This window comes from Rhinolophus hipposideros (genome assembly GCF_964194185.1).
Source record: "Rhinolophus hipposideros genome assembly, chromosome: 4".
Lineage (NCBI taxonomy): Eukaryota > Metazoa > Chordata > Mammalia > Chiroptera > Rhinolophidae > Rhinolophus > Rhinolophus hipposideros.
The window spans coordinates 15628679-15654996 of record NC_138050.1 but is presented as its reverse complement, the minus strand read 5'-3'; the positions used below and the strand labels follow the sequence as shown (position 1 = coordinate 15654996).

The window sequence follows — 26318 nt, the reverse complement described above, 5'->3', positions numbered from 1 at the left end:
AGATTGAAAAACGACTTGACATGGAGATGGGTCCTGGAAAAACACACTGTTCCCCAATATTCCCCAATTTAAGAGAGAGAGAGAGAGAGAGAGAGAGAGAGAGAGAGAGAGAGAGAGAGAGAGAGAGAGAGAGAAGGAAAGAGAGAGAGAAAGAAAGAAAGAAAGAAAGAAAGAAGGAAGGAAGGAAGGAAGGAAGGAAGGAAGGAAGGAAGGAAGGAAGGAAGGAAGGAAGGAAAGAAAGAAGGAAAGAAAGAAAGACTCCACTCTGCCCTTGGTGCTTGTCTGCAGGGTGGCAACACTGAGCCTTCTCCCCACCAGCTCACCCAGAAGTACAACTGCTACAAGATGGTCTGCCTCTAGTGTTACTCTCACCTGCATCCCCGTGCTGTCAACTGCGGCAAGAAGTGTGGCCACACCAACAACCTATGCCCAAGAAGAAGGACAAATAAGGCCCCCCAAATAAGGCCATGTCCATTTGTTTCTGTATTATCTATGGCCACTTTTGCGCTACAACTGCATAGTTGACTGGTTGATACAGGGACACTTCAATAAAGTTCCCCTTTCATTGACTGAAAAAAAGAGAGAAAAGAAAAGAAGTGCAGTATGTAGAATGAACTGGATGACATTTCCTCATCTGAACGTCAGGATCGATAAGCTTGCCCTGTGTATCAGACAGTTCCTATGGTGAGCAAGTCACAGAAGCTGTGTAGAAGTGTTTTATGAAATATAAATGGTGTAGAATATTGCACAGTGATATTTTACAGGAAGCATCAGAAGGTCATATTCTTTTGCACTTTTTCTGTGAACAAAGGCAGTCTGAACTCATGAAAGAAATTGTTTTGTTTATGTGAACAGGCTTCCTTCACCAGGGTAACTACTCCTTAGGGTGCTCCGGAAAGAAGAGGAACTTCTTTCGCTCCCATTGTCTCTCATCTCTCCTCTTCCCCTTTCCCAAGCACATTTGGATAGCTGCCTGGAGTGCAGGCCTGGCTCCAAACCCATGAAAATTTGCCAAATATAAAAGCTTCTCAAGAATGAAATGGATCCTGGGGCATCCTCCCCTGAGAAGCAGGATAAAGAAAACTTAGTGGGTAAGTTCCCTATTTCTGCCCTAAGCTTGTTTTATGTGTATTAAGCAAAGAGGGAGTTGTGGTGTTGTAGAGAGTTCAGTGTAAGCGTGGAGTAGATTAATACGTATGAGATTGGCATGAGTTTCATTGGGAACCTAGGATTTGGGCTTCATTGCTTATTGTGGTTTTATTTGCTTCTTGTACAGCAGTCCATAACTTGCTTTTTTAAAATTCAGTTTTAGATAGAATTTGTGTTTCTCTCCACATTCATTTTTTTTTTTTTGCATTAAATAGCAAATATATGTTGAAGAGGCTGAAATTTATCCGTTTCCAAATATCATCCTGTGATGCTGTGATTAAAAAGAAAAGTTGGTTTGAGCTACATCATGTTTGATACATGGGGAGAAGTCGAGGAAAATAAAACTTAGCTCATAACACCATCTACTCCTTTGAATACTAACGGCTATTTTATATTCACAAGCATTTTGCTTACATTATATTTTTAAATCCTACAATAATTCTGAGGTAGATTTTCTTATAATTTCACTTTACGAATGAGGAAACTGAGTCTTGGAAAGTTTAAAAACTTGTTTTAAAGTCCAGAAAGATGATGATGATGATGATGATGTAAGAGATTGTGTGTGTGTGTGTGTGTGCATGCGTGTGTATGTGTCCTAACCTGTGCTCTATACCTTATCTTGCCAAATAAGTCATAGTATAAGTTAGAAATAGAGAACACATTTGGCACCATCACTTTGTAAAAGAAAAAGTGTGCATCTAGAGACATTTGCCTGAACTGGGGGAAAAAACACTTTTCTCTTGGAGTAGACCTAGCAACACTAGGAAAGTAATTACTAGGGAGTAAATATCATTTGGAAGAGCAAGTGGGAGGTCTCTTCAGCAGTACCCTTTATGATCTTTTTAAACAAGAAGTTTCATGAGACATCGTAGCTTCCATTGAACAGATTAAGACATCAGCTGGGTAAATGGCATGATTGCAGCTGTATTACCAGAGAGATATTTAAAAGTATTCATGGGGTTTCCTGGTTGTGATTTTTTTTAATATAATGAAAAACCTGCCCTGTCACAGAACAAACAGAGGTGGAGCTCACATTTTATATCTTCTGGTTTCCTGTGCTTTTGGCAATTTATGAGAGTTGCAGGATCAGTCGTTTTCTGAGACCTGTTGGTTCAATTTGCTCTTGCCTTCCTCCATCTTGGATACATTTCACAAGACATTATTTAATCCTTCAGTTCTGTCTGTACAGAAATTTCCACCTACAGATGTTTGGAGAATTAAACGATTAACTGAGTCCTTGTTACCACCTCCACCAAGAGACTTCTGCAGTACTGTACAACTGCCTCGTACCAGCTTTCGAATGCCACTGGTGTGCGTCTCTTCCTAACTCCAAGTTCAGTGATGTCACAAGGATCAATGGGAATCTGTAGAATGCTGTAAGCTAGGGCTCCCCGCACCCAGAGTTTTAGTTGTTAAACATTTCCTAGCACATCACTGCTCATTATTCGCCTTTGACATTCTCTCCTGTCCCTTTCTTTTTTTCTTTAAGAGTTAAAGTGAAGTTAATTAAAATCTTGATCTTCTAAATCTTTGAAGTTCCTTTTATATTAACATGCAAAAGAATCTTCCTGGGAAGCTTTTTAAAACGGGGAATCCTGTCCTCACCTTTACAAGTTCTGGTACACTAGGTCTGGGATGGATTTCAGAATCTGTGCCCAAATATGTTCCCGAAGTGGTGGGGTGGTCAGACTGAGACCACACTCTGAACAGCACAGTGGTTTCTTTTTTGTGGTTTTTTTTTTTTTTAACAATTCTTTGTTTCCTGAAAAATGTTCCTTGATGCAAGATGTGTGTCTATTTCAGAGCGAAAGACAGAAAAGAAGATAATGTTTACTTATAGGGTTTCACTTAAGATTTTATGGTTGGTGCTTAAAATGCTTCATTCCTTAGAGGAAGAACCAGGAATTTGCTGAGATTCTATTTTACTGAGTATATCGCCACAGGATTGGAAGTGAATAGAAACAGGGAAGAATTTTTAACACTGCATCCCAAGGACTGTTTTCATTCCCATGCACCTTTTATTTTTCCCTTGGGAAGCATCTGGTCTGCTCTGGAAACACAAGGGATTTTTTATTTTTTTTTTACTTGACATGATTTTTTTTTATTTTAAAATTGCTTTTTAAAATTATAAAGGTATCAAAAATTAAGAAAACTCAGGACAGCATAAACCAGTCATGCTTCTACCAGTCAGAATAAACCACTTGTGACACTTTGGTTAATTTTCTTCCAATATTTTTTCTATGCATATATTTTTACTAATTGGGATTGTACTGTCCATATAATTTGCATACTACTACTTTTTTATTTTAACATTATACCATAGTAATTTTCTCATGTTTTTGTAAACTTAAAATAATATTCGTTCTATAATATTGTGTAGTTATATCATGGTTTGTTTAATTATCCCTATATGTTGTATTTTCAGAGTGTATTTGATTTACCACTGTTATAAAAACACTATCTATAAGAAGGTCTGGGCATAAATCTTAAGGAGAAAGTATTTGTACTTGTTGCTAGTGTTGTTATTTCAGACAAGAAAGGGAGAGTGGAGAGAGAAAATAATGCAAGGAAAACTTTTCTCTTTATTTTCTTCTCATAATGCTACGGGGATGAGCATACAGTAAGGGAGTACCTACGAAGGAGAAAATGTGAGGACATATGGTTCTCAGGTTAAAGACTCTCTTGAGCGCAAACAGAATTTCTCTGATGAATCATTATTTCCAGGCAAGGAACTTCAAACAGATCAATACATCTATTATATGGCTGAGCAGCTTTCTTGGTAGTTCAAAGCATTCAGTGCACCATTCACTTGTGCACGTGTCAAACCTGGTCTCTGGCTTGGGAGTTGATGTCGCATTTGGCTGATGGGAGTGGAAACTCAGTGGACTTTATCATAAAAAGGCTGCCAGGCAAGATACCTCTTCGGGGGGGCGGGCACGGGGACAGGTGTCATGAGGAGGGGCACACAAGGGGGCTTTAATTGTGTTGTCAGTGCTTAAATTCTTAAGCTAAAGTGGGGGATACAAGGTATTAAAAGCATTGTTTTTACATCTTTTTGAACATTCTATTTCAAGACATATCTTAAATATTTCTAAAAAAGATCAAATGGTAAAAAAGAATTAAGTATAAATGTGTAGTCAAGTTCATGCAGCTACTAAGCACAAACACCCTTCTATAGCTGAGATGTAAATCTGACAGTTTGGAAAACTAATAGGATTATGGAATTTTGTAGTCAGAGGACTAGCCATCATGGTAAGGTCATCATCTAGCTCTGATGTAGTAGTTTTGCACCAAAGATGTGGTATCTCTCTTTCTCGCTTTTAAAGTTCTAAAAGTTATCTGAAACGACTTATGAAGTCAGTGACCAGATTACTTTAGGAGGTAGAAACCTTCAGGGGTTAGGGTTTTACTTTATGTAAAACATAATTTACTTTATGTTATCCTTGAAAATGTAGTTCTTGCACCTGTGGAGGGGCCATCATCTAGATGGACCAGAATATCCACAAATGATATTTAGAATCATATCTGGTAAGAGAAAAACATTAATAATAATATTATTACAAAACATTATGTAAGTTATCAAATCAGAAATTACATCAGGCAAAGTTACACAGGCAAGGAAGACTTTACTCAAGACTATTACAATAGAGGAAGGAGGCCAGACTTCGAGCTGAACCAACTCCATTGAAACAAAGCTGTGTAGGGTTTTTAAGGCTAGAGTAAGCTAGTGGACAAGTACTGGAGGACCTTAGGGGGTGGTCATAGGCCATCTGTGTTTATTAGTGAACTCCTCATATCTTTGTAACAGGGAGTATTTATACAACTAAAAGCAAGGTGCCTGCTGAAGTTAGGCTTCCACCAGCGCCCAGATTCTGGAAGATCGGGGTGCCATCTTCTTTGATGGTTACATTTCAAAAGAATGGATCCCAGGTCCTTGAAAAGATAGTCCTGCATTGTAAAACTGGCAAAAGCTTTGAAAACGATTTATATTTCCAAGGGGCAATGGAAAAATTTACAATGATAATGGTTGTGGGGACAGAGCCCCAGAAAGTAGTTTCCAGGCTCTCGGCCTCACATAGAAAGGTGCTGGCTCAGGTAGTAAATGGCCATCAATGATGTTGGATGGCCATCAGCTGTGGCTAGGTGGCCGTCAGCTGTAACCAGTGAGTCATTGGCCACTAATATAACTGCCATGGCTACGCTAGCAGAGAATGGGGGCTAGCAAGAGCGGATTGCAGAGAGGCGGATGCCGCCGGTGAGAATATAGTGATATGACTCCCCTACTTATGGCTCCGTGGGTGTTCCCTTTTGGCCTCACCATGTCCTGTGTTCTTATGTGGGGAGCGGGAGCAGAGACCCCGCCTGATGATTCCCTGCACAACAATGGTTGTAAAGAAAACGCTCTAAGTAAAGGGAAGGAAATCAGGAGCCTAGAGTCAGGGAAAATCTGTTTAATGTTTAGTGAAATTGAGAAAAATATTAAGACTATCTTGACCAAAATGCATCTCTAGAAAAATTTTAGGCAGTGTCCCGTTTTACCAGAAGGCCTCCTGATATGGCTTTAATCATTCCTGTACGTGTAATTTATTTAATCCTCACAACTAGTTATACTGTACTAACAGAGGAGAAAACTATGCCTTTAGCCAGTTAAGTGACTTAGGAGATGTCACCTAGCTTTCAAAACGAGGTGTCTCAGTTAGAATGTTTGGCCGATTGACTCAGGGCCTTCGCTTTTCATCCCTGCTCAGCATTGTCTCCCATCTGTCCACAGGCTGGCTTTGCTGATGATTTTCAATTCTCTCTGCCCTCTTCTTTCTGCGAATGCAGAGCAAGCAGTGAGTTTTGCATCCTCAATACTGGCCTGGCCTTATATCCTCCGGTCTTTATTTGTCCAGAGGTCTATAATTTATTGAGGTATGAGATACATACAATAATGTGCGCAAGTCATAAGTGTTTGGCTTGAGACTGAATATACAAACAGACAATGGCTGGACTGGTTATAAAAAGAGAACTCTGACCTGCAACCTGCAGCAGGCTGCCACAAAATCTACTTGCTTATCTATAATAACCAGCCCAGAAGGCAGCCTGCTATAAGTTAGATTTGGGAGAAGCCAGATTGCTCTCTATAGTGACAATTCAGGAAGCTAAACAATAACATCTGGAACTATCAGTGCAAAATGGCCAGGACTTGATAAATAACTGACAGCTTTCCTACTTTTTGTCTCCACTTCTAACTTAGGACCAACTAAAGAGAGCCATATAGGCACCCCCTAACCAATCACATAGGATGCCTCCCTTCAAATTAGCCTGCCTACAGCTTCCCCATGCCAACAGCCCCAAGTCAGGACACACCTGAAGGCTTAACTGTTTCTATTCTAAAGCTTGTCCCACTCCTCTGTCTGCCTTTGAGTCTCAGCCAAAACGTGACAGAGGCAGACTCCCTTGCTATGCAAGCTCTGAATAAACAGACTTTGCTTTCCTTATTTGGTTGGTCTTTTGTGTATTCCCATAGGCTCAATATGTATAAGTCTATGTAATCACCACCCAGATCAAGATATTTCCAGCCCTCCAAAATGCTCCCTTATCCTTCCTCAGATAATACCCTAACAACCCCACTACCTGGAGACAGCTACTATTCTGACTTCAAATGTAATAGATTAGTTTTGCTTGCTCCTTGAATAAAACGATACAATATCAGTAAAATCATACAGTATGTACTCTTATAGATGGAGTCAAAAAGTACGTACTCTTGTATCTGGTTTATTTTGTCCAATACTGTGCCTATGAGATTAATCTATATTTTGCACATGGCAATAGCCTCGCCTTTTTTCTTTCTGAGTAATATTCCTTAGTCGGAGTGTACCATGACTATGTTCAATTGATGGATTTGAGTGGCTCTTCATTTCTTGGATTTTATGAATAAAATTGCAATGAACATTCTTAAATACACTTTTCACTGTAATCAGCACTCCTTTCTCTCAGGTGTTACTTAGAAATTGAATACTGAGTCAGAAAGTAAATGTGTGCTTAGTAGATACTTTCAGATAACTTTTCAAGTTGATTGTATTATTTGCATACAAGAGAGCTCCAATTGCTCTGCAACCTTGTTAAATGTGGTATTGTTAGTCTTTACCATTCAGATAGCTGTATATTACTATGTCATTGTGGTTTTGATTTTCATTTCCCTGATGTGTTCTGTCTTGGTGTTTTTAAACAATGCCATAGTACCTAAATGTCTATTTAGGAAATGACTATTTATAGTATCATTAGGGAGGAAATGACGATTTATAGTAACAAAGATCTGTGGGCAAGGATTGTATGTAGTATTGATCTAATTAATATGGAAATACTGTTGATCAAGCCAAAGTTGAGAAATAAACAACCAAGTCACCCATCCTCTTTTAGTTACTAAAATTCATTTCCATGTCTAATGCAGAGTCAGCGATTTGGAATATTCCCCCCTACTTCCTGGCTTCATAGAAGTTGCCAATCTTGCGTTGTCCCCTAGCCCTAAAAGGTATTTAAGTCTCCTTTTGTGCTATGGGCTGTATCTAAGGGCCGGGAACGAAGCCGCAGAGGTGTGCCTCCACAGATGAACTTGGTTTTGCCTCCCTGCCTAAGTCAATAAAGGTAGACATAAATTACTGTCAGTTTGTAGAACTTGTGGGTATCACCTTACTTAAGAGAGATTAAGATGATGATTACAACACTAACCAGGAAGGTTTCTGGCTGCAAAATGAAGGGTTGGCCTTGGTTATCTCCCAAGTCCTTCCAACTGAAGCCCCAGAGTTCTCAGTTGGACTCTGTGTCAACTCCCCAGTGTCAGCAGTGTCAGCAGTGCTGGGCTCTACCTTTCTCTTTGCAGAGTAAGGAACGTTGACTACACATTTTGTTGTCTTTGCCCCAGCCACATACAGAGGGAAATCTATACTTATTTTGCCAGCTGTACATGTCTCAGAAGGAAGTGCAATAGAACACAGACGCTATTATAACAGCTGGTCCTATTGTCTCTTTCCCTGCTAGACATGAGCTCTTTTGGGGAAGTTGCCCATCTTCTTCTCCTTTGTATCCCCAGCTTGAGCACAGGGTCTGGCCTATAACTGGAAAAATATTTGTTAAATGTATAAATGAGAAGTCAGGGAAAATTTGTTGTGGTGGCAAAATCTAGTTTTCTACCGGGAAGTAAGCACATGATGACAGCTTTAGGGTATTATGACATTTACCCACAGAAAATAGAAATCTATGGATTTGGATAAAGCAGGAGATGATGAGATGTACTCAGGGCTTAGTGGCTAACAGAGAGATTGCGTGGCCCCTTTTCCTTCCATTTTCCCCTCAGCCTCAAGGGAAGGCTCTGGCAGGAGCCTTGAGTAGGTTGAAGTAAAGGAAGTATGGGAGAGCTCTGAAGATCTTTTGTAATACAATCCCAGAACATCCTCTCAGTCAGAATTGTAATCCTCAGATCCTCTTCTCAGCACAGCATGCTGGTTTTAACTGTGGGAGGTATGGAGAAGGGCAAAGGCTGGGTGAGAGTTTTTGGCTCTTTGTTCTACCTCTGGAGCTGTGGCTCACAGGCCCTGCAGGGAGCCCTGCAGGGAAGCCGACCACCACGCTTACAGCCCCACTTTATCTTGCATAATGATTATGAGCCACCTCAATGTGGTCCAAGGCTTTGGAAGGTGATATTTTAGGAATGTAAACTTTGGCAATCTGTAGGAAAGCCTTATTTTCATTGAGTATTATATGTGCATTTAGTATACTATGTGCATTTAGAGACTATAATAGGACATTTGCACACAAAAGTTTATAATACCAAACATGTTTCATCTCAGGATGTGACAACTGAGAACACAGAAAATATCTCGTGAGGGCAGGGCTTGTGGAAATTGGCACAGTGTCACAGGGTACTGTTGAAGAGAGTGTAGGTTGGTAGGTACTCTTTGAAGGGCACTTAAAATCTGCCAAAACTATAAATACTAATCTCTGACCTAATACTTCCACTGTCAGAAATTTATCTGACCCAAGAGCACAAAAGCACACATTAAAAGCATTCGTCACAGCATTGTTTATAAGAAAAAAATCCTAGAACCCTCCTAAATATTTATAAATGTATTACTTGGGCACCTATGTGTGAGTAGCAGTAAAATGGATGGGTGAGGAGGGATTTCAGATAGTATCAGACTTAGTGAATAGGAAGGGGTAATGATGACCTATGTCTCTAACCTGGACAGTAGTGTGAATGGTTAAGGCATTAACTGAGACAGCATAAGGTGTTTGTGAGATCATCTGGCTGGAGAGACTCAGGAAATATAACTAGCTCTAGTACTGGGTGGAGAACTCAATCAGCTGGAGAAGTGAGGGGATGAGGGTGAGGGTGGCTGTCAAGCCGAAGAAAACAAGGAGAAATGAGGATTAAAAAGGAGAAATAGTGAATACAACAAATTCTAAAGTAAAAGGGTATGTTTCACAAACAATTCTAAGACCTGAGAATTAGGTAACTGATGTGATTAAAGCTACAAAGATTTAGGTGGTTGAAGTATGATTTGAACTTAGTCCTATCTCATTGCTAGGCAATATTCACGTCGCCATTTTTTTTACCATCCTCCTAGGCAATATTCATTAAGCCAAAATGCCCCTGTTATCATAGTGTATTATTAGAAAAAAGACATCTAACACACTGAGCCAATGTAACAAAATTCCATGAAAAGTCAGAAACGTCAAACATCAATGTCTTATAAGTCTCTGTAATATCCATCAAACTGTAAAATGGAATAACAGTAGTAACATACATTTACTAATGTAGATATTCACGTATGGGTCCAGGTGCCATATAAAAATAACGTCATTTAATTCTCATCAAATCCTTCAAGGTCAGTAACTTCTATCCCCATCATACAGATGAAGAAATGGAGTCTCAGAAAGACTGAGTGGCTTACCTGAGGCCACAGCATTGGTAAGGAAGGGAGCTCTCCTAGAAGCTCATACCCAAGAACTCTTCAGAATGTTTTTTCATGTGACATATTGTCTCTCTTTGGAGATACTACTACTTTGTCTCTCTTAGGAGATATCTACCGTGGAGTAGATAGGGGGCACCTGAAGAATGTGAGGCTCAGGAATCTGCCTTTTAAAATGACATCCTGATGATTCTGACGTGGGTAGATGATGGATCACACTCTGGTAACACTATTTTGTGTGTTTTGAGAGTAATAAACAGTGGCAGTGTTATATAAATGTAATGGTAATTATTATTATTGATTGTTAAGAGTCTTTTCTTGGAAGGGGCAAGTCAATTTTTTTTTAATTAAATTTATTGGGGTGACAATTGTTAGTAAATTTACATAGATTTCAGGTGTACAATTCTGTATTACATCGTCTATAAATCCCATTGTGTGTTCACCACCCAGAGTCAGTTCTCTTTCCATCACCATATATTTGATCCCCTTTACCCTCATCACCCACCCCCCACCCCCTTACCCTCTGGTAACCACTAAATTATTGTCTGTGTCTATGAGTTTTTGTTTCTCATTTGTTTGTCTTGTTCTTTTTGGTTTATATACCACATATCAGTGAAATCATAGGGTTCTCTGCTTTTTCTGTCTGACTTATTTCACTTAGCATTATACTCTCGAGATCCATCCATGTTGTCACAAATGCTCCTATATCATCTTTCCTTAACGCCGAATAGTATTCCATTGTGTATATGTACCACAACTTCTTTATCCATTCATCTATCGAAGGACATTTTGGTTGTTTCCATGTCTTGGGGGCAAGTCAATTTTAACCTAAAAACCTGAATGAAGCGGGAAGCGGCGTCCATGCGGCACAGCCCGAGTCGCCGGTTTACTCCAGGTGGTGTCACCGTCACCGTCGTGCCAGGCAGTGCTCAGTATGAGCCCGAAGCTGGTGCCAGCTTTGGGGTCTCTGGGCTCCAAGCAGAAGCACAGACTCCCGGATTTGCCATGTGACTATGGCGCCCCTGGAGCCCAGATCATGCAACTGCACCACAGCAAGCACCCCGCGGCCTGTGTGAGCATCCTGAATGCACCGAGAAGTACCGGGAGGCGCTGGACAAGGGTGACCTTACAACTCAGATAGCTCTTCAGCCTGCGCTAAGGTTCAAAGGTGGAGGCCATAGCAATCATAGCATTTTCTGGACAAACCTGAGCCCTAATGGCGGTGGAGAACCCAAAGGGGAATTGCTGGAAGTCATCAAACGTGACTTCGGTTCCTTCGCCCAATGTGAGAAGCTGACCGCTGTATCTGCTTGCGTTCCAGGCTCAGGTTGGGGTTGGCTTGGTTTCCGTAAGGAGCCGGGAGGCGAACACAGTACTGCTTGTCCTAACCAGCATCTCCTGCGAGAACAGCAGGTCTTCTTCCACTGCTGGGGATTGATGCGTGGCAATATGCTTATTACCTCCACTGTAAGAATGTCAGACCTGGTTGTCTAAAAGCTATTTGGAATGTAATCAACTGAGAGAATGTAACTGAAAGACACATGGTTTGCAAAAAAGTAAAACATGAGCATTACACTGAGCACCTAAAGCTCTTTGCGACGTTTTTGTTTTGTTTTGTTTTGTTTTTTTTCCAGGGCAGAGTACCGCAAATACCCGTAATATACCGCAATCTGCTCTGTGGTAGAGTTCTCAATGTATCTTATTCATATATTTGGTAATTTAATGCTATGAAAAATTTCTTGTTTGAAAATTTTGTTATGGAACAAGTGTTTGAAAATATTCAAAGCTTTGTATGGTTTAGTCTTCTGATTGAACATTTTCTTCAGAGAGCTAAAGTACCTCAGAGGTTAGGAATGTCATCACAAAGCCATCGATAATATTGCATCCCTAGGCTGTTGGGGCGTCTAGGGAAGCCTTTCTAATCCTGTTCTATTGCGTTTACAGAAAATCTAGTCTTTTGCCCCATTTGTTTAATCATAAAATATTAAATTTATCCCCAAGGGATATTGAGTTTTCTACTGAAAATGTCTCTTTGTAAGTAATCCTCTGTTTAGGATTGCTTCTAGTAGGTATCACCCAGTGCTTTTTAATTATTTGCTGCCATTTGTTGCACAACTTTAACACCATTCATCATTTTAAAAATATAACTTAATTGCTAACTGAGAAAATTGTTTTATTATGAGAAGGAAATCGTTGTGCATCTGAATTTTTTTTTTTTAAGTAGAGGGCTTTTTGTTTCTTTTCTTTTTATTGGGGAAGGGGAACAGGACTCCAATGGGGGAACAGTGTGCACTTCCAGGACTGCCCCCCAAGTCAAGTTGTTGCCCCCTCAATCCCAGCCGTGGAGGGCGCAGCTCAGCTCTAGGTCCAGTTGCCATTTTTTTAGTTGCCGGGGGCACAGCCCACCATCCCTTGCGGTTGTCGAGGAATTGAACTGGCAACCTTGTGGTTGAGAGCCCACTGGCCCATGTGGGAATCCAACCGGCAGCCTTTGGAGTTAGGAGCATGGAGCTCCAAACTCCTGAGCCACCTGGCCGGCCCATCATCTGAATTTTTTTTGTCGGAAGAAATATAAAGACTTTGATGTGGAATTTTGTTCTCAAACATAGACAGGTGTGTTGTGTAAGTACTCAAAATGGATAAATTTGGACCTAGGTGATGAAATCAATGATAGAAATGAGGCCACGCACCACTGGCCGGACACCTGCCCCCTTCTTTCAGGCCTGTTCTGAGCAGCCCTCTCAGGAGCACCCGCCTGGTCAGGGGCTGCCTTCCCAGTAACGAGAGGCACAGCGGTTCCTGGGTGCAGTCAGCTGCGCGCCTCCATAGGGACATTCATTTTCAAAGACTTGTTTTTGTTATTCTACCCATTTGATGCTTTTCTTTTAGAAAATATACTGGCACTATAGGAGCTTTATATTGTTGTTGTTTTTTTTTAATAAAGGGGAAACAATACCCATAATACAGTGACACAGCACGTTAGATTATGTGCCTGTTTTGTTGTAAATGGAGCTGTTTCCATGTAGCGTAGAACGTTCGTGCATTTGGTTCAGCGTTGTGTGGTCCATGTTTCAGCATCTTCCTCATGTTACTGAATATTACATTTGTTTCTAATTGTTTATTACAAATAATGCTGTGTTGAGCAACCCACGTAGGTTTTACCTTCTGTTGGAATATTTTCTCTTTATGGGTTTTTTTCCCCTTAAACCTATTTAGTAACAGGACGTTTTCCCAAGTTTATTATGTTTATTTTTAATTTTTCCCCACTTTATTTTCCTGGAAAAATAGAGTAACAGAGCAGTTTCAATAGTGAAAACTGAAGTTTCAAAAATTTTTTAATTCAAGGCACTTTTAGAATTCAATTAGAAAAACATTTAGGATTTCTGAATTGCAAGAGTGTTGATGAGACTAATGATAAGTGTGTGTGTGTGTGTGTGTGTGTGTGTGTGTGTGTGTGTTTATGCTTATGGACTGAAAATACTTAAGAGACTGTGGCTGTTTATATGCCACATTAAGATGACTTGCATGAAGGACAGATAGAAGTCGTGTGATTACTGCTTACGTGTATGGTATATATGTCTATGTATTTATACACAACGCAGTGAATTCTTTAAATAAACCATCCAGAAAGGTAGGACCTTTTTTGAAAAATGGGCTTTTGAATACAAGTAGTCTGCTAGAACATGGTTTGTATGGAACTGACAAAGATACGCAGAGACTACTGAGTTACGTAAAACGTTTTGACTTATTAAGCTATATGGGGCTCCATTTTTGTGTTGGCTTTATGTTGAGGGAATGAGGGAAAGCACACTGTCTTCACCAAGGTTTTGCTTTTTCCTCCCTGTTGGATAGATGTTTAAGAGACTAACATAATTTAGAGTAAAGATTTTAATCATCCAGTGGAAAATGAGTCCAAGACTCTGTTTAGTCCTGTTTTTCATAATAGAAAAGAAACAGAGAAGGTGAAATAGCCGTTTCTGCTGAAAAGAACAAGTATTGTTCACTCAAGAAGGATATTTGTGACCGAATCAGCAGTGCCTGCTCTAGTCTTGATGTGCTTCACAAACCTTGGCATGATTCGTGCTGCAGGAGAACAGGACACAAAACAAACACTGTCTGTAAAATAGTATCTGTTCCTTGAACTGTTGTGGGATAATTAAACTTTGCTGTTGAGAAATTACAATTTTATTGCACACCTCAAATTCAGTATCTTAAGTTGAGATTTTAATTTCTTTTGAGTATCTTTATAAAAGTAACATCAAAATCATAAAATTAAGATTGACGTGTGTTGTGAATCATATCTAAGACTAGGTATAAATACAAATTTTATTTCCTGTTTTAATTTCAGGGGTACTACTGTTTGGGAAAGCTATTGGGTAACTATTATAAATCACTGTCTCTAATTTTCAGTGATACCCTAATGATCCAGCAAGGTAACGTCCTGTTTTCTAAGATGTGCATAATACATATTTAAAATCCTATAAGGTCCTAGATAGTTTTCATTTAGTTATTCATTAAAGAAACATTTATTTTCCTATTGTAAATGTGAAGTTTTTTTTGTAAGTGTGATGTTTTTTGATTGTTAATGAAATAATCTGTCAACTAAAAAAAACAAAAACAAAAAAACAAAAAAACTTGAATGAATATTTTGTGTGTATGTGTGTGTGTGTATGTGTGTGTGTGCCTGTTTACTGAATTAACGGGTGTGCGTGGATTTAGGTTGCTTCCTCAGTCCCATCAGGCTTAGCCAGATCTCTGGGTAGTTTCCTCACCTACACACATGGATGCCATTTCTAGGAACTACCTCAGTCACAGGCTTGCTCCCTTCTCATTTCCTAGGCATCAGCAGTAAACATCTTGGTGTTTGTGGCTGGATCCTGGTTTCCCTTTCTTTCCTGTTGATGATTATTACCTTCCCTGTCTCCATATGGATGTGCTTGAAGGTAAATACCCTGGGAAATGAGTCGGGCTCTCTATATGAACTGATGAACCATTAAGACTAAATGCTCTCCCTTAATCTCTTAGATCATTAAGGAGTATGAACGTGCTGTCATATTGCGACTGGGACGCATCCAAGCTGACAAAGCCAAAGGGCCAGGTATGACACCTAATACTATCACTACTGTCACCAATATTTTCCCTGACAGCAACTATTGAGAGGCAAAGGAAAACCACAGGAAGCTGGAGCTCTTGCCTTTTGTACAATTGAAGGATGTTGTACTATTGTGTAAGTTAATGGGAGTGACCATCAGACTGCTAGTTTGAGAGTGTGGAAATTTGGACATGTTTCCCGTCAGAGGGAGACACTCCCTCTGAGAGTTTCAGTTAATGTGAGCAAAGAATAACTCTGGTGACATTGGCTAGTTTTTACTTTACCAGGGCCACTAAGAGAATGAGAGAAGAATGAGAGGAGGGAGTAAATGGCGGAGGTAGATGACAAAGTTACTCAGGGAGAATATTTAAGGAGCTGGCTTTTCACTCTCACTGTTTGAAAAGAACTAATGGAAAAGTAAAAAGTAATTTCCTCTCCTGGCAAGAAGATTAATAGAAACATAGAGCTGGAAGTCATTGTATAACTGCTTTTGTCAAATGTAGTATTTATTTCCATCCTTTCTCTACGACCTTAAAATGAAAAATGTTCCAAACTGTTCATGCTATAAAAAGATGGGATTTTGAGGAGTGGGAAGAGGGAGTAGGGTATCAGGTACTAAAACTCCCTAGAAATAAATTATTGATGTAACAGTCATAACCTCTTGGTGTATACTGAGGGTGCCAAAAATTGTGTACAAGTGGATACTTTGGTCAACGTTGCTCAAGCAGTAGTTCACATAATTAGAAGTGTCTGCGAATTAACGGTAACCACTATGAGCACCTCTTGTAATTGCAGAAGTCAAATGTGACTTGTATTCTTTTGTTATCAGTACATATTGAGTATTACATTTTTAATAGTATTTTTACTTTCTTAAAATGTGTATACATTTTTTTGGAACCCTTTGTATTTAGCTGAACCATATGAAATTGCTAATATTTATTTTTTGACTTACAAAAATAGTAATTTCATATGGTAAATTCTAATATTCTTGCAAGGAGAGGCTCATAAGTAGCATCTTAGAAGACACATGATAAAGAATGCTTATTCATTCTACTTCTCTAATAATATTTGTTTTCTGTCTCCTATTGTATGTATTTGAGTAAAATCATTCTCTCTCCTACTGGGCTGTATGATCTTTGGGGGCAGGAACTTTCTTATTTGGCCATGTACCATGGTAGGCACTCAGATATCTTACATAAAAAATTATGAGAAACTTCAAAAGGAGAAGTTGTTAAGGAGGATTGGCCATTGCAAATAGTATTACCGTACTTGTCCAATTTCAGAAAAGACCTAAAAGAAAGAGGGCAAGAATTACTTATTATGGATGTTCTTATGGTTTGTCAAAACAGAAGTGTTAGAATCATCCAGCTGAGGTATAACAGATATGGTTAACCCCTTTCTAGTCATGTTGCATCTGTTGGGCCAAGATTACAAATTAGAATAAAATTGGATTTGAGAGAGGTAGAAGAGCCATAATCAAGAGGACTCTAGAGAAAAGTGTGTCACTTGCAAATGAATTTTCCCAGAAGATTTCATCATTAAATGTCCCAGGGTAACTACTCTCGTCATACATGTCTCTGGGGCTAATGAGTTACTTCAGAATGACATAAGAGCCAGAGGGACGCTAGCCAAATTGCTAATGGAAAAGCTCTCCACTTTTGTAAATTCTAAGTCATTCCTTAATAATACAAGTATTAATAACAAGAGCTGCCACTTCTTAAGCACTTAATACTTACCTGGCACTGTGTTTAATACTTTATTTCATTTCATGTTGAATCATGCTTAATCTTCACTATCATCTTATAGATATTAGGTAATTGAAACTCGGAAAAGTTAAGTGAATGTTCCCAGGTAATAAGTGGTAGAGCTGGGGCTTAAACTCTCTTGTTCTAAGGCCATGATCTTAACCAGTGACCTGGCACCAAAAAAGGATGTAAATTAGGCAGTAATTCTTAACCATAGGTCTCAGAAAGGATTAGAGACCAAAAGAAACAAAGCACTTTAGCGGCGTTTTCTGCTGATGCTACCAACCCTTTACATGGTACTCAACCTAAAAGCTTGTTTCTTCTTTGAAAACAAAAACAATAGTACAGGCCGACCCAGTGGCTCAGGCGATTGGAGCTCAGTGCTCCTAATGCCGAAGGCTGCCGTTTTGATTCCCACATTGGCCAGTGCCAGATGGCTCAGTTGGTTGGAGCGCGGGCTCTCAACCACAAGATTGCCGGTTCAACGCTGACTCCCGCAAAGGATGGTGGGCTCTGCTCCCTGCAACTAAGACTGAACACGGCACCTTGAGCTGAGCTGCCGCTGAGCTCCCGGATGGCTCAGTTGGTTGGAGTGAGTCCTCTCAACCACAAGGTTGCCAGTTCAACTCCCGCAAGGGATGGTGGGCTGCGCCCCCTGCAACTAACAAGGGCAACTGGACCTGGAGCTGAGCTGCATCCTCCACAACTAAGATTGAAAGGACAACAACTTGACTTGGAAAAAGTTCTGGAAGTACACACTGTTCCCCAATAAAGTCAACTTCCCCAAATAAAAAAAAAAAGAATTACAAAAAACCATGATACTCATCATCTTATCACGACAAAGGAGAAAACCCATATGCTCATCTCAATCAATACAGAAAAACACAGGGCAAAAAAAAACCCCCAAAAGACAAAACAAAACAAAACAAAAACAAATGAAAAAACCCCAGTAGTACAAAATCTTTTTGCTAAGTGGAAATGGATTGTTTTTTTTCATCTAGCTAAAATGCCCGTGGTTCTAATCTTTATAATTCTTGTAGAGAACATTCACCGGGGTAATGTTAAGAAGTCATAGTATCCTCAGAGGAGTTTTGTTAGTCCCATCCTTCCCTCACCCAGCCCCAGTTCAAATATCTCACAATTTAGAGAGAAGTCAAAGTGTTTACAGTTGTTGAGTGCCATTGTATTTGAACTATGCACGGCTATGAAGAAAACTGTAAATTCTGCAATACATTGTTTTTAGAGGCTCTGAGATCATGGGAAGATTTTAATTCTAATGTTCCTTCAGTTCTATTGAAGATGAATGAGAATGTTGACAGTCACTGACGTTCAAGGTCAAAATTTTATTATCTGAATCTCTTATACAGATAACCTTTAATATAGTGAAATCACTTTCTAAAATATGCTTTAAAATTCTTGAATTCAACACTTGGTTAGAAGTAGATTGAGTGTTTTAAAAATAAAATCTAAAAATTAAATGTCAGGGATCTTTAGTTTCTTACCAAAGAATTTTAATTCCTCAGGAACCATTTTTCTTTTTCTAAACAATTTTATTGGGTAACAGTGTGTCTTTTCCAGGACCCATCAGCTCCAAGTCAAGTTGTTGTCCATCAGTCTAGTTGTGGAGGGCGCAGCTCAGCTCCAAGTCCAGTCACCGTTTTCAATCTAGCTACAGGGAGAGTAGCCCACCATCCCATGTGGGAGTCAAATCGGCAACGTTGTTGTTAACAGCACAAACCTTGTTGTGAAGAGCAGGCTGAGCCATTCGGCCACCCACTGGCAGCTCAGCCAGCTCAGCCCAGCTCAGCTCAAGTCCTTGTTTTCAATCTACTTGTGGAGGGCGCAGCTCACGGCCCATGTGGGAATCCAGCCGGCAACCTTGTTGTTAAGAGCACGCTCTCTAACCAACTGAGCTAACCGGCTGCCCCCAGGAACCACTTTTCTTTAGTCATAGACTGATAGGAAATAATTTTCCCCGTAGTTGTGGGTGTACCTATTGAGCATCATCTGGGAAACATTTTTCATCCCATGAAAATAATGTACCATAGAGCTAGGAGACAATTTCTTGTAGTTATTTTCAATAAGATGAAATTTAATACCGTATTTTCTTTTTCATAGGTTTAATACTGGTCCTGCCCTGCACTGATGTGTTTGTCAAAGTTGATCTCCGGACTGTAACTTGCAACATTCCTCCACAAGAGGTAATACTGGTTAAAGATATGTTGCTAGAAAGAAAAGCTATATAATCCCTGTTCCATGAACAATTGAAATTTTACAATATGTTTTTAAGCTATAAAGGGAGGATGAACTAAATTCCCAGAGACCTGCTTGAGGACCCTGAAGTAGCTCCTGAAACTACTGGGTTTTGTTTTGCCAAATGAGAAGGAAGCCAAGTTCAAGAGTTGAGTTGTAGAAGACTTAGGTGGGAGAAAGGTCAAGAGAAGAGAGAGAAGGTTTCCAGTTGGCAGAGGAGCTGGGATGTTAAATGCAGAGCAGATGCTTGAAAGAGTGATAAATCATTGTATGAAGGAGCTGGATTTCATTTGGTGGAAGGGAGTAGTTGGTTATATTATTCTTCCCATCACCTTCTTAGAATTTTTTTTTTTTTTAGTAATATCAACATTACTTATCTCTGCTTTAAAAATTGTTGTGTTTTTGAATGCAACAAAGTGGAGTGAGAGTGGGAAAAGAGCAGACACTGCATAGGGCCCGCCTGCATTTGGATTTCAAATAATTCTTTTCAATTCTTAAAGTACTGCAAATAAATGAACAACAAATGTACTTGGGCAACAAGGAAGAGAAACAGCACTATTAATGATAATGTAACCCTTTGATAACCAAAATGATCTAGGAAGAGGAAAAAAAATGTGAGTAGGACCTATGCTGTGGGAGGGCAAAGGTGATAAGAATATAGAAAATCAACATTTATTAGTAAATATTAATTTTCTTCTCTCTGGTCCAGGAAACTCAATCAAGGCCCAGCAATGATGTCTCCATGCCACTGGAGGGAACCGCAGTCCTTGCTTTAGAATTTAGCCTCACTCATAAGAGAGTTTGGGATGCTTAGTGACTTATCATGAGTCTTTTCTGGCTCCATAATAGACAGTTCCAGATGGGAGAAGTGAGTTCTAGGTCTGCTCCCATGGTACACCCACAAATCTCTCTTATTTGCTGCAAAACATCTCATCACATTATTCAGAACGATTAACGCAGAGCTTCTATATAAAGCTGAGTTGATTTTTATTTATTTGAACATAGAACACGGTCTCTGGTGCCATCTATGTTTTCTAAGAAGCACAGCTGTTCATCAAGTCTGATAAACACTGAAAAGCAAAAAGATGGCAGTTATCAGGGAAGCAAGTGTTTTACCTCTGTTTTGAAGGTAGAAGGGTTCTGCTATGACATTTTAAAATGGAAGTGCCTATTCTCACCATGGCAAATAAAGGGCCTCTCCCCATAGGGTGTAAACTTCTCTAAGATGATCTTACAGGGGTAGGTACAGACCACACAGGTGAAATACTTTTGTTATCAAGTACGATGTGATTCCATTCAAGCCAGGACGATTTTGGGCGGACTGCAGGCCTGAGTTGTTAACTCCTATGGAGAGAGCTCTTGGGCTTGCCGACATTTTGGGGATCATTGTGAAAGTCATGAACATGTAATTCCCCCTGTTCTTCTCTCCAGATCCTCACCAGAGACTCTGTGACCACACAGGTGGATGGAGTTGTCTATTACAGAATCTATAGTGCTGTCGCGGCAGTGGCTAATGTCCACAATGTCCATCAAGCCACGTTTCTGCTGGCTCAGACCACTCTGAGGAACGTCTTAGGGACACGGACCTTGTCCCAAGTCTTAGCTGGCCGAGAAGAGATCGCCCATAGCATCCAGGTAGAGACACCGAGAACTAATAACCTGTGTCTTTAGTTCATTCATTTACATTTTCAGTTACTATCAAATACCATGAGTTCAAAGCACCCGCCCTCCCTCCCCATGTACACACACACACAAATACACACACACAACTGATCTAAATAGATAGGCTTCTGTTTGTAATTTCATTTTTTTGTAAACAAAAGGTATGGATTTCAATATCTGAGTGGGAGGAGGGAGCTGTTGAAATCAGTCACCGTATCTATTTCCTTTGGAATTCAAAATCATGGATTAACATTGTTCACTTTAACCGTTTCTGAAAAGGTTAGAGACCAGATTTATTCTTAGATTACTCCAGAAGAGGTACCTGCATTTCTCAGGTATCCCACATATTCCTACATTTCATTGGAGTGTGAAAGTTGGAAGATGATTCAGTTGAGCTAGGAGAGGCCTGTCATCCTGGGAAAATCTTATGTCTTGCTACCAATATCAATAATAATATTCATAATCATAATGATAATATGGATGAAGATGTAGCAGGTATCCGTCCCACCTCTTGCACACTCCAAAGCCTCATGCTTTTGATAACTCAGGTTTTTCCCTGACCACAGTCAGGTCATTGGCTTCTTGTGAGGTTTTGCCGTGTCCTGGGTTCTGCAGGGATCAGGAAAGGCAAGGGTAACTTCCATTCTGTAGCTCAGATATCTGCCGCTCCCTTTTGGAACTACCCATCTGATCTCACTACTCCTCAAGGCATTCTTCCTTATCCGTCCCCCTCCAGGATAACCAGCAAGATATCTCCAATGGTTTTAAGCTTTTATGAAGGACAAGAATATCTCTGACTTTGGGCTGCTTCTGCTCTAAAAATCATGCCTTGCTACCTGTTTAAAACTGGCCACAGGACAGAGGTTAAACAGAGCAAGACAAATAATATCTCAAAAAGACCCAATACTAATATTTATTGAGTCATTTGTAGTTACTGTAGATATCGTACATGTATTATCTCCAAACCTCATGACAATCCTGAAAGGAAACCAGTTTTAAGGGTGGGAAAACTGAGAATCAGGTTAAGCAACTGGCCCAATGTTTCACAGCTGCAAATAACAGAGCCAAGATAAAATCCAGGTCTATCAGAGAAGCCCATTCATTGTTGCCTGCTTGATGTCAGTGACAAGCAAATTTGGGATATTTGCTCAAATCTAGGTGGATAGAACATACTTCATTAGGGATGGTTTTGTGGAGGATCCTGCTGGGACACCATCAGGTTTCCGTCCTGAATCCTTCCTGGGAGTCACTTCAATTCCAGGAAGTAAGCAGTAAGGATGCTAACTCCTATTCCCTTCCTAAAGTGTCTCACTTCAAATACTGTAAATACAAAAGGAAAAAAAGTAGAGGACTTTATCTTGCAAATATAAAACATATCAGAAACATACATCCCATCACCAGTCTCCTGATCAATGTTCTTTCTTTTGATTTGGAAACAGACTTTACTTGACGATGCCACAGAGGTGTGGGGGATCCAGGTGGCCCGGGTGGAAATCAAAGATGTCCGGATTCCCGTGCAGTTGCAGAGGTCCATGGCAGCTGAGGCTGAGGCCACCCGAGAAGCCAGGGCCAGGGTAAGGGCTACTGGGCTGACACGGGAGGGTGAGCCACCTAGCCTTGGAGCAGAAGGATAGAACTTGAATGGCAGATTAGGCTCGCTCAGTTCCTTTGATAAGAAAAGGGTTTAGTTTTCTCAGGTTTGACTGAGAATTTCCCCTTGAATTAGAAGGTAATTAGGAGCTTAGTGTACTTTGAGGAAGCTCGTAACATGTCTGTGTCAAGAGTGCACTCAACCAGAAGCTCAATGGCTTAGCAAGGCGGCTCCCAAGTCTGGTGGCCCATTAGTCTCCCAGAGAGAACTGAATAAGCAAACGGCTGTTCCCAGACCTCATCTCAGACTCTGTGTGGCAGTCTTGGGTGGTCCCAGGAACCTGCATTTTTATAAAGCTGGTGATTCTCACATAGCTGACTCAGTGCCTGTGCTTTGAGCATCATTGTTCTACCATGTTAAGTGTACTGGATAAAAGGGGGTGGAGGGGCCAGATTAAATATACTCCAGGTTAAAATTACAAAATGTAAGTGCCCTCTGGCCCCCAGTGTTCTTACATCTGTCGGATCTATAGACTTCATGTCTGCGTGGGTGGGTTTCCTGAACTATCAGAAACCGGTTAAGATTAGAAGCCTTTCTTGTATCCTCTTTGGAATCTTGCTTGTGAGCCAGTGAAGGTTTCCTCTGCCCTCTTTCCTTACCTATCTCTGGCTTATCTGCTGAGCCCTAGCAGCTTCCAAGCAGTGGACCTGGCCATGACAGATAGGAGGGTGCTTTCCCACATGGCTGTTGAGTGCCCTCAGATGGGGCAGCCAAGTTCCAAGTCACTCTTGCATTGTCTGAGAATGGGAAGAGGAGTGGGGAGATTTCCAATGAGTGTTATCAGACTGGCACTTGCTGCTGTTTGTAATCAAGAGTGGAGAGAACTGGAAACAATTCTTATGTTATAAGAATGAGACTAAGTTGGCAACAGAATGAAATAAAAACCTCTCCTATGATAAGTAAAATTGACAGAAAAAAGCCAGGGGGAGACCTTGAATTTCAGACTTCTCTGAAAACGAATGCCCCAGAAGGTAAGGCTCCAAAGTGATTCAAGAGCCTTACTAGGGTGGGTGACCCTGTGTTCATTTGGGTGAAAGACAGTGCTTTTATTTTGTTTGAAAATGAAATCTAGGCACTCATAATTTGTAAAATGTCTCCGGCTTCCTGCACCCTCCTCAAATTTCTCTAATCACATTAGCATGTGAAACTTATCCTTGCCAATGAGGTGAGTAGATGAAACATGTGTGGCCAAGTGGGGACTGGGAGAGAGGTATCAGTACGCAACTGGAAAAAGAAAGCACTCATCGCAGTTGCAAACTTTTATTTCTAAACTCTTTTATTTCTGTCGTTTTAGGTCCTTGCAGCAGAAGGAGAACTGAATGCTTCTAAACCTTTGAAATCAGCTTCCATGGTGCTGGCTGAGTCCCCCATAGCCCTCCAGCTGCGTTACCTGCAAACCTTAACTACCGTCGCCACAGAGAAGAATTCCACCATCATGTTTCCTCTGCCCATGAATATACTAGAGGGCATTGGTGGTGTCAGCTACAATAACCACAAGAAGGTTACTGACAGAGCCTGAGGCCCTCCTGTTGTAGGCAGGGAGGTAGGTAGCTTAGGGAGTCCTGTCTATCCTGTGAAGAACCCAGCATGTAGAAGTGTTCAGGATTTCAACACTATTCAAGCAGAGTAACTCCACAGCTGGAGTAGTATTAGCAGAGAAATGCTTTTGGGGCTACAAAAACAAGCAAACAAACAAAAAACAAAAATGAGGCCTGTGTACTATTTTTATTTTTAAGAACATAAACAGCTTCGCATTATTCTTGTAATAATCCATCAGTAGCTGTCCCTGTCTTATAGCAGAGACTTTCTAGCAGGAGGGGGAAGAAAATCTTTGGGTGACTATGACTAAGATTTCAGAATTACGTTTTAATGGTTTTAAGAGGCACTCTAGATAATTTGTAAAGAAACGTAGGCCTCATATTTATACTAGGCATTTGCTTTATCATTCCAAAGTAATTATTTGCTAAATTTCCAATAATTACAACAAAATCCCACAAGGCTCAAAATTAAGATTGATTTTGATGCTGAAGACTAAAGAGGCACTGAGGCTTTCAATTGCAAACTTATCACCACCAGCCCCCCTACCCCCAGGGCAGATTGCATTCAGCTTTCCTGCGGCATGTCTTCCTGCTGGGAGTGGGGGTTAGTTCTGAGCCTCCCAGCACCACTGTCAGAGGCTGGCACAAGGTACAGTGAGGCACCAGACAGTTTATTTACTTACGAGTGAGAATACTTGTAAAAGGTGTTGGTATAATCACTGGGGAATAGCCTCCTATGGACTTCACCTTTTTCACTCTATTGGTAATCCCAAGAGCCACAAGTAATCAAGAATTGTGTGTAAACTATTCTCCTCTGACTCAAAAACAAAAACAAAAAAACAAACCCAAAACCTTGTTAAAAATAAAGAAGCCATAGAACATAGACGTGATGTATTTTAAAAATTGCTTTGTCGGAGATTATTTTGTTGCCATGGGTAGGACAAGAGGATATGAGTGGGGACCAAAATGTCTGGTGTAGAGCTTTAGCAAAACTTTAAAAAAGTGCACCTCTTCCAATGTTGAAGGTACTTTGAACCTTCTCTCAAGGATCTCTTTTTAGTAAAGGCACCTTGGATTATGGAATAAGAGATTATGAGTTTTTGGGTGTCTTCCTTAACTACATCCATTTGCTTTATCAAAGTAGCAAATCTTTTATGGTATAAAGGCTCCAGAAGGAAAGCACCTTATAAACCATGTTGCTATGTTACCATAGGCAGAAAGAACAGGGCCCTGGGGAGAGAGGAGGAAGGAAAGGAGGAGGTAAAGGGAGACAAAGGAGGGAGGAGATGAGATCATCGTTAAGAAAAAGTGCAGCTACCAGACCAGCCAGAAGTAGATTTTCGTGACTGAGAACAGATCCAAGACACCATCTTGCCCACAAGGTGGACTTGAGCTAATTATAATGGGTTATATTATTAGCATTGCGGTTAGGGAAAATCTCTACCCCCCTGTGCCGCCATGACAGTTCCGACAAGAGCCAAATAAGCACAACAATCCCTCTTCCTGACAGTAAGGAGTGGTCAGCAACGACCCGCCTAGGAATGCCTATAAGGCCACCTGTCAGTCTTGAATATTTCACACCCTCATTTTAGAGGTAATCAATTCCTAAGCCTCTTTGTTCTTCTGGGCAGCTGCTCTTCTCCAGGCCTGCCCGCTCTCACCTTCTTGAGAGTGTACTGTGCTTCTTTAATAAATCCACTACTTGCTTGGCTTATTTGGTGTGGCCTTAAATTCTTTCCTGTACACCAAGAACCCATTTTTCAGCAAATGTTATTTTGACTGCTGGATCATTAGCACGCTGAACACAGTATGGTCTATGGTGGGTGCTCAGTAAGGAAGTATTCTTCTGCACACGGACTGGGGGCTCTCTACCAAGGTTAACTGGAAAGTTTTGACATTTTCTTTAGAAAAGGAAAGTAGAACTCCTACAAAGGGGTGGATGCTATGAAATGGCACATGTGAAGCCTCATTCTACATGTGCTTTCTGGAGCTATTTTAATAAATTGACTAATGAATTCAGTGAGGATGATGGTAATAAAACGCCACTTTCCAAACATCTTCTGTATCACACATGGTCTCCTGACAATGGAATCACAGGCCACTGAATATTCAGACTTAAAAGCCTGATACATGTCATGACAGGAATTTTTAAAAGGCACTGCATGGCTAATACAAACAGTGCGATTCATAGTCATTACCACTGGAAGGGACAGATGCTGGCAGGCCTCTTCTCTGGGCATTCTGTGACTTCTATGTGGTATCTCCCACTTGTAA

The 26318-nt window shown here is 40.5% G+C and overlaps 1 protein-coding gene and 1 pseudogene across 2 annotated transcripts; both read left to right on the top strand.

The window, feature by feature from the left end:
• The first annotated feature begins 956 nt into the window (after positions 1 to 956).
• STOML3 (stomatin like 3) lies at positions 957 to 25755 on the top strand. Its single transcript, XM_081046164.1, has 7 exons — positions 957 to 1091; positions 14943 to 15046; positions 15129 to 15201; positions 19059 to 19141; positions 20625 to 20828; positions 22295 to 22429; positions 23801 to 25755. Exons 1-7 carry the CDS (start codon positions 1040 to 1042, stop codon positions 24023 to 24025), a joined length of 876 nt encoding a protein of 291 aa, XP_080902290.1. The 5' UTR covers positions 957 to 1039; the 3' UTR covers positions 24026 to 25755.
• On the top strand, positions 11038 to 12884 carry LOC308496578 (superoxide dismutase [Mn], mitochondrial-like; annotated as a pseudogene). Its single transcript has 2 exons — positions 11038 to 11659; positions 12759 to 12884. The product of its transcript is annotated as a superoxide dismutase [Mn], mitochondrial-like (transcript).
• Positions 25756 to 26318: the final 563 nt, after the last annotated feature.

What these genes read in the sequence shown, in the direction of transcription:
- STOML3 (XM_081046164.1), top strand. Translation starts at nt 1,040, where the DNA reads ATGGATCCTGGGGCATCCTCCCCTGAGAAGCAGGATAAAGAAAACTTA. An exon ending in GGATAAAGAAAACTTAGTGG is followed by an intron (nt 1,092 to 14,942) that starts GTAAGTTCCCTA and finishes CTCATTTCCTAG; the next exon opens with GCATCAGCAGTAAACATCTT. An exon ending in CCCGAGAAGCCAGGGCCAGG is followed by an intron (nt 22,430 to 23,800) that starts GTAAGGGCTACT and finishes CTGTCGTTTTAG; the next exon opens with GTCCTTGCAGCAGAAGGAGA.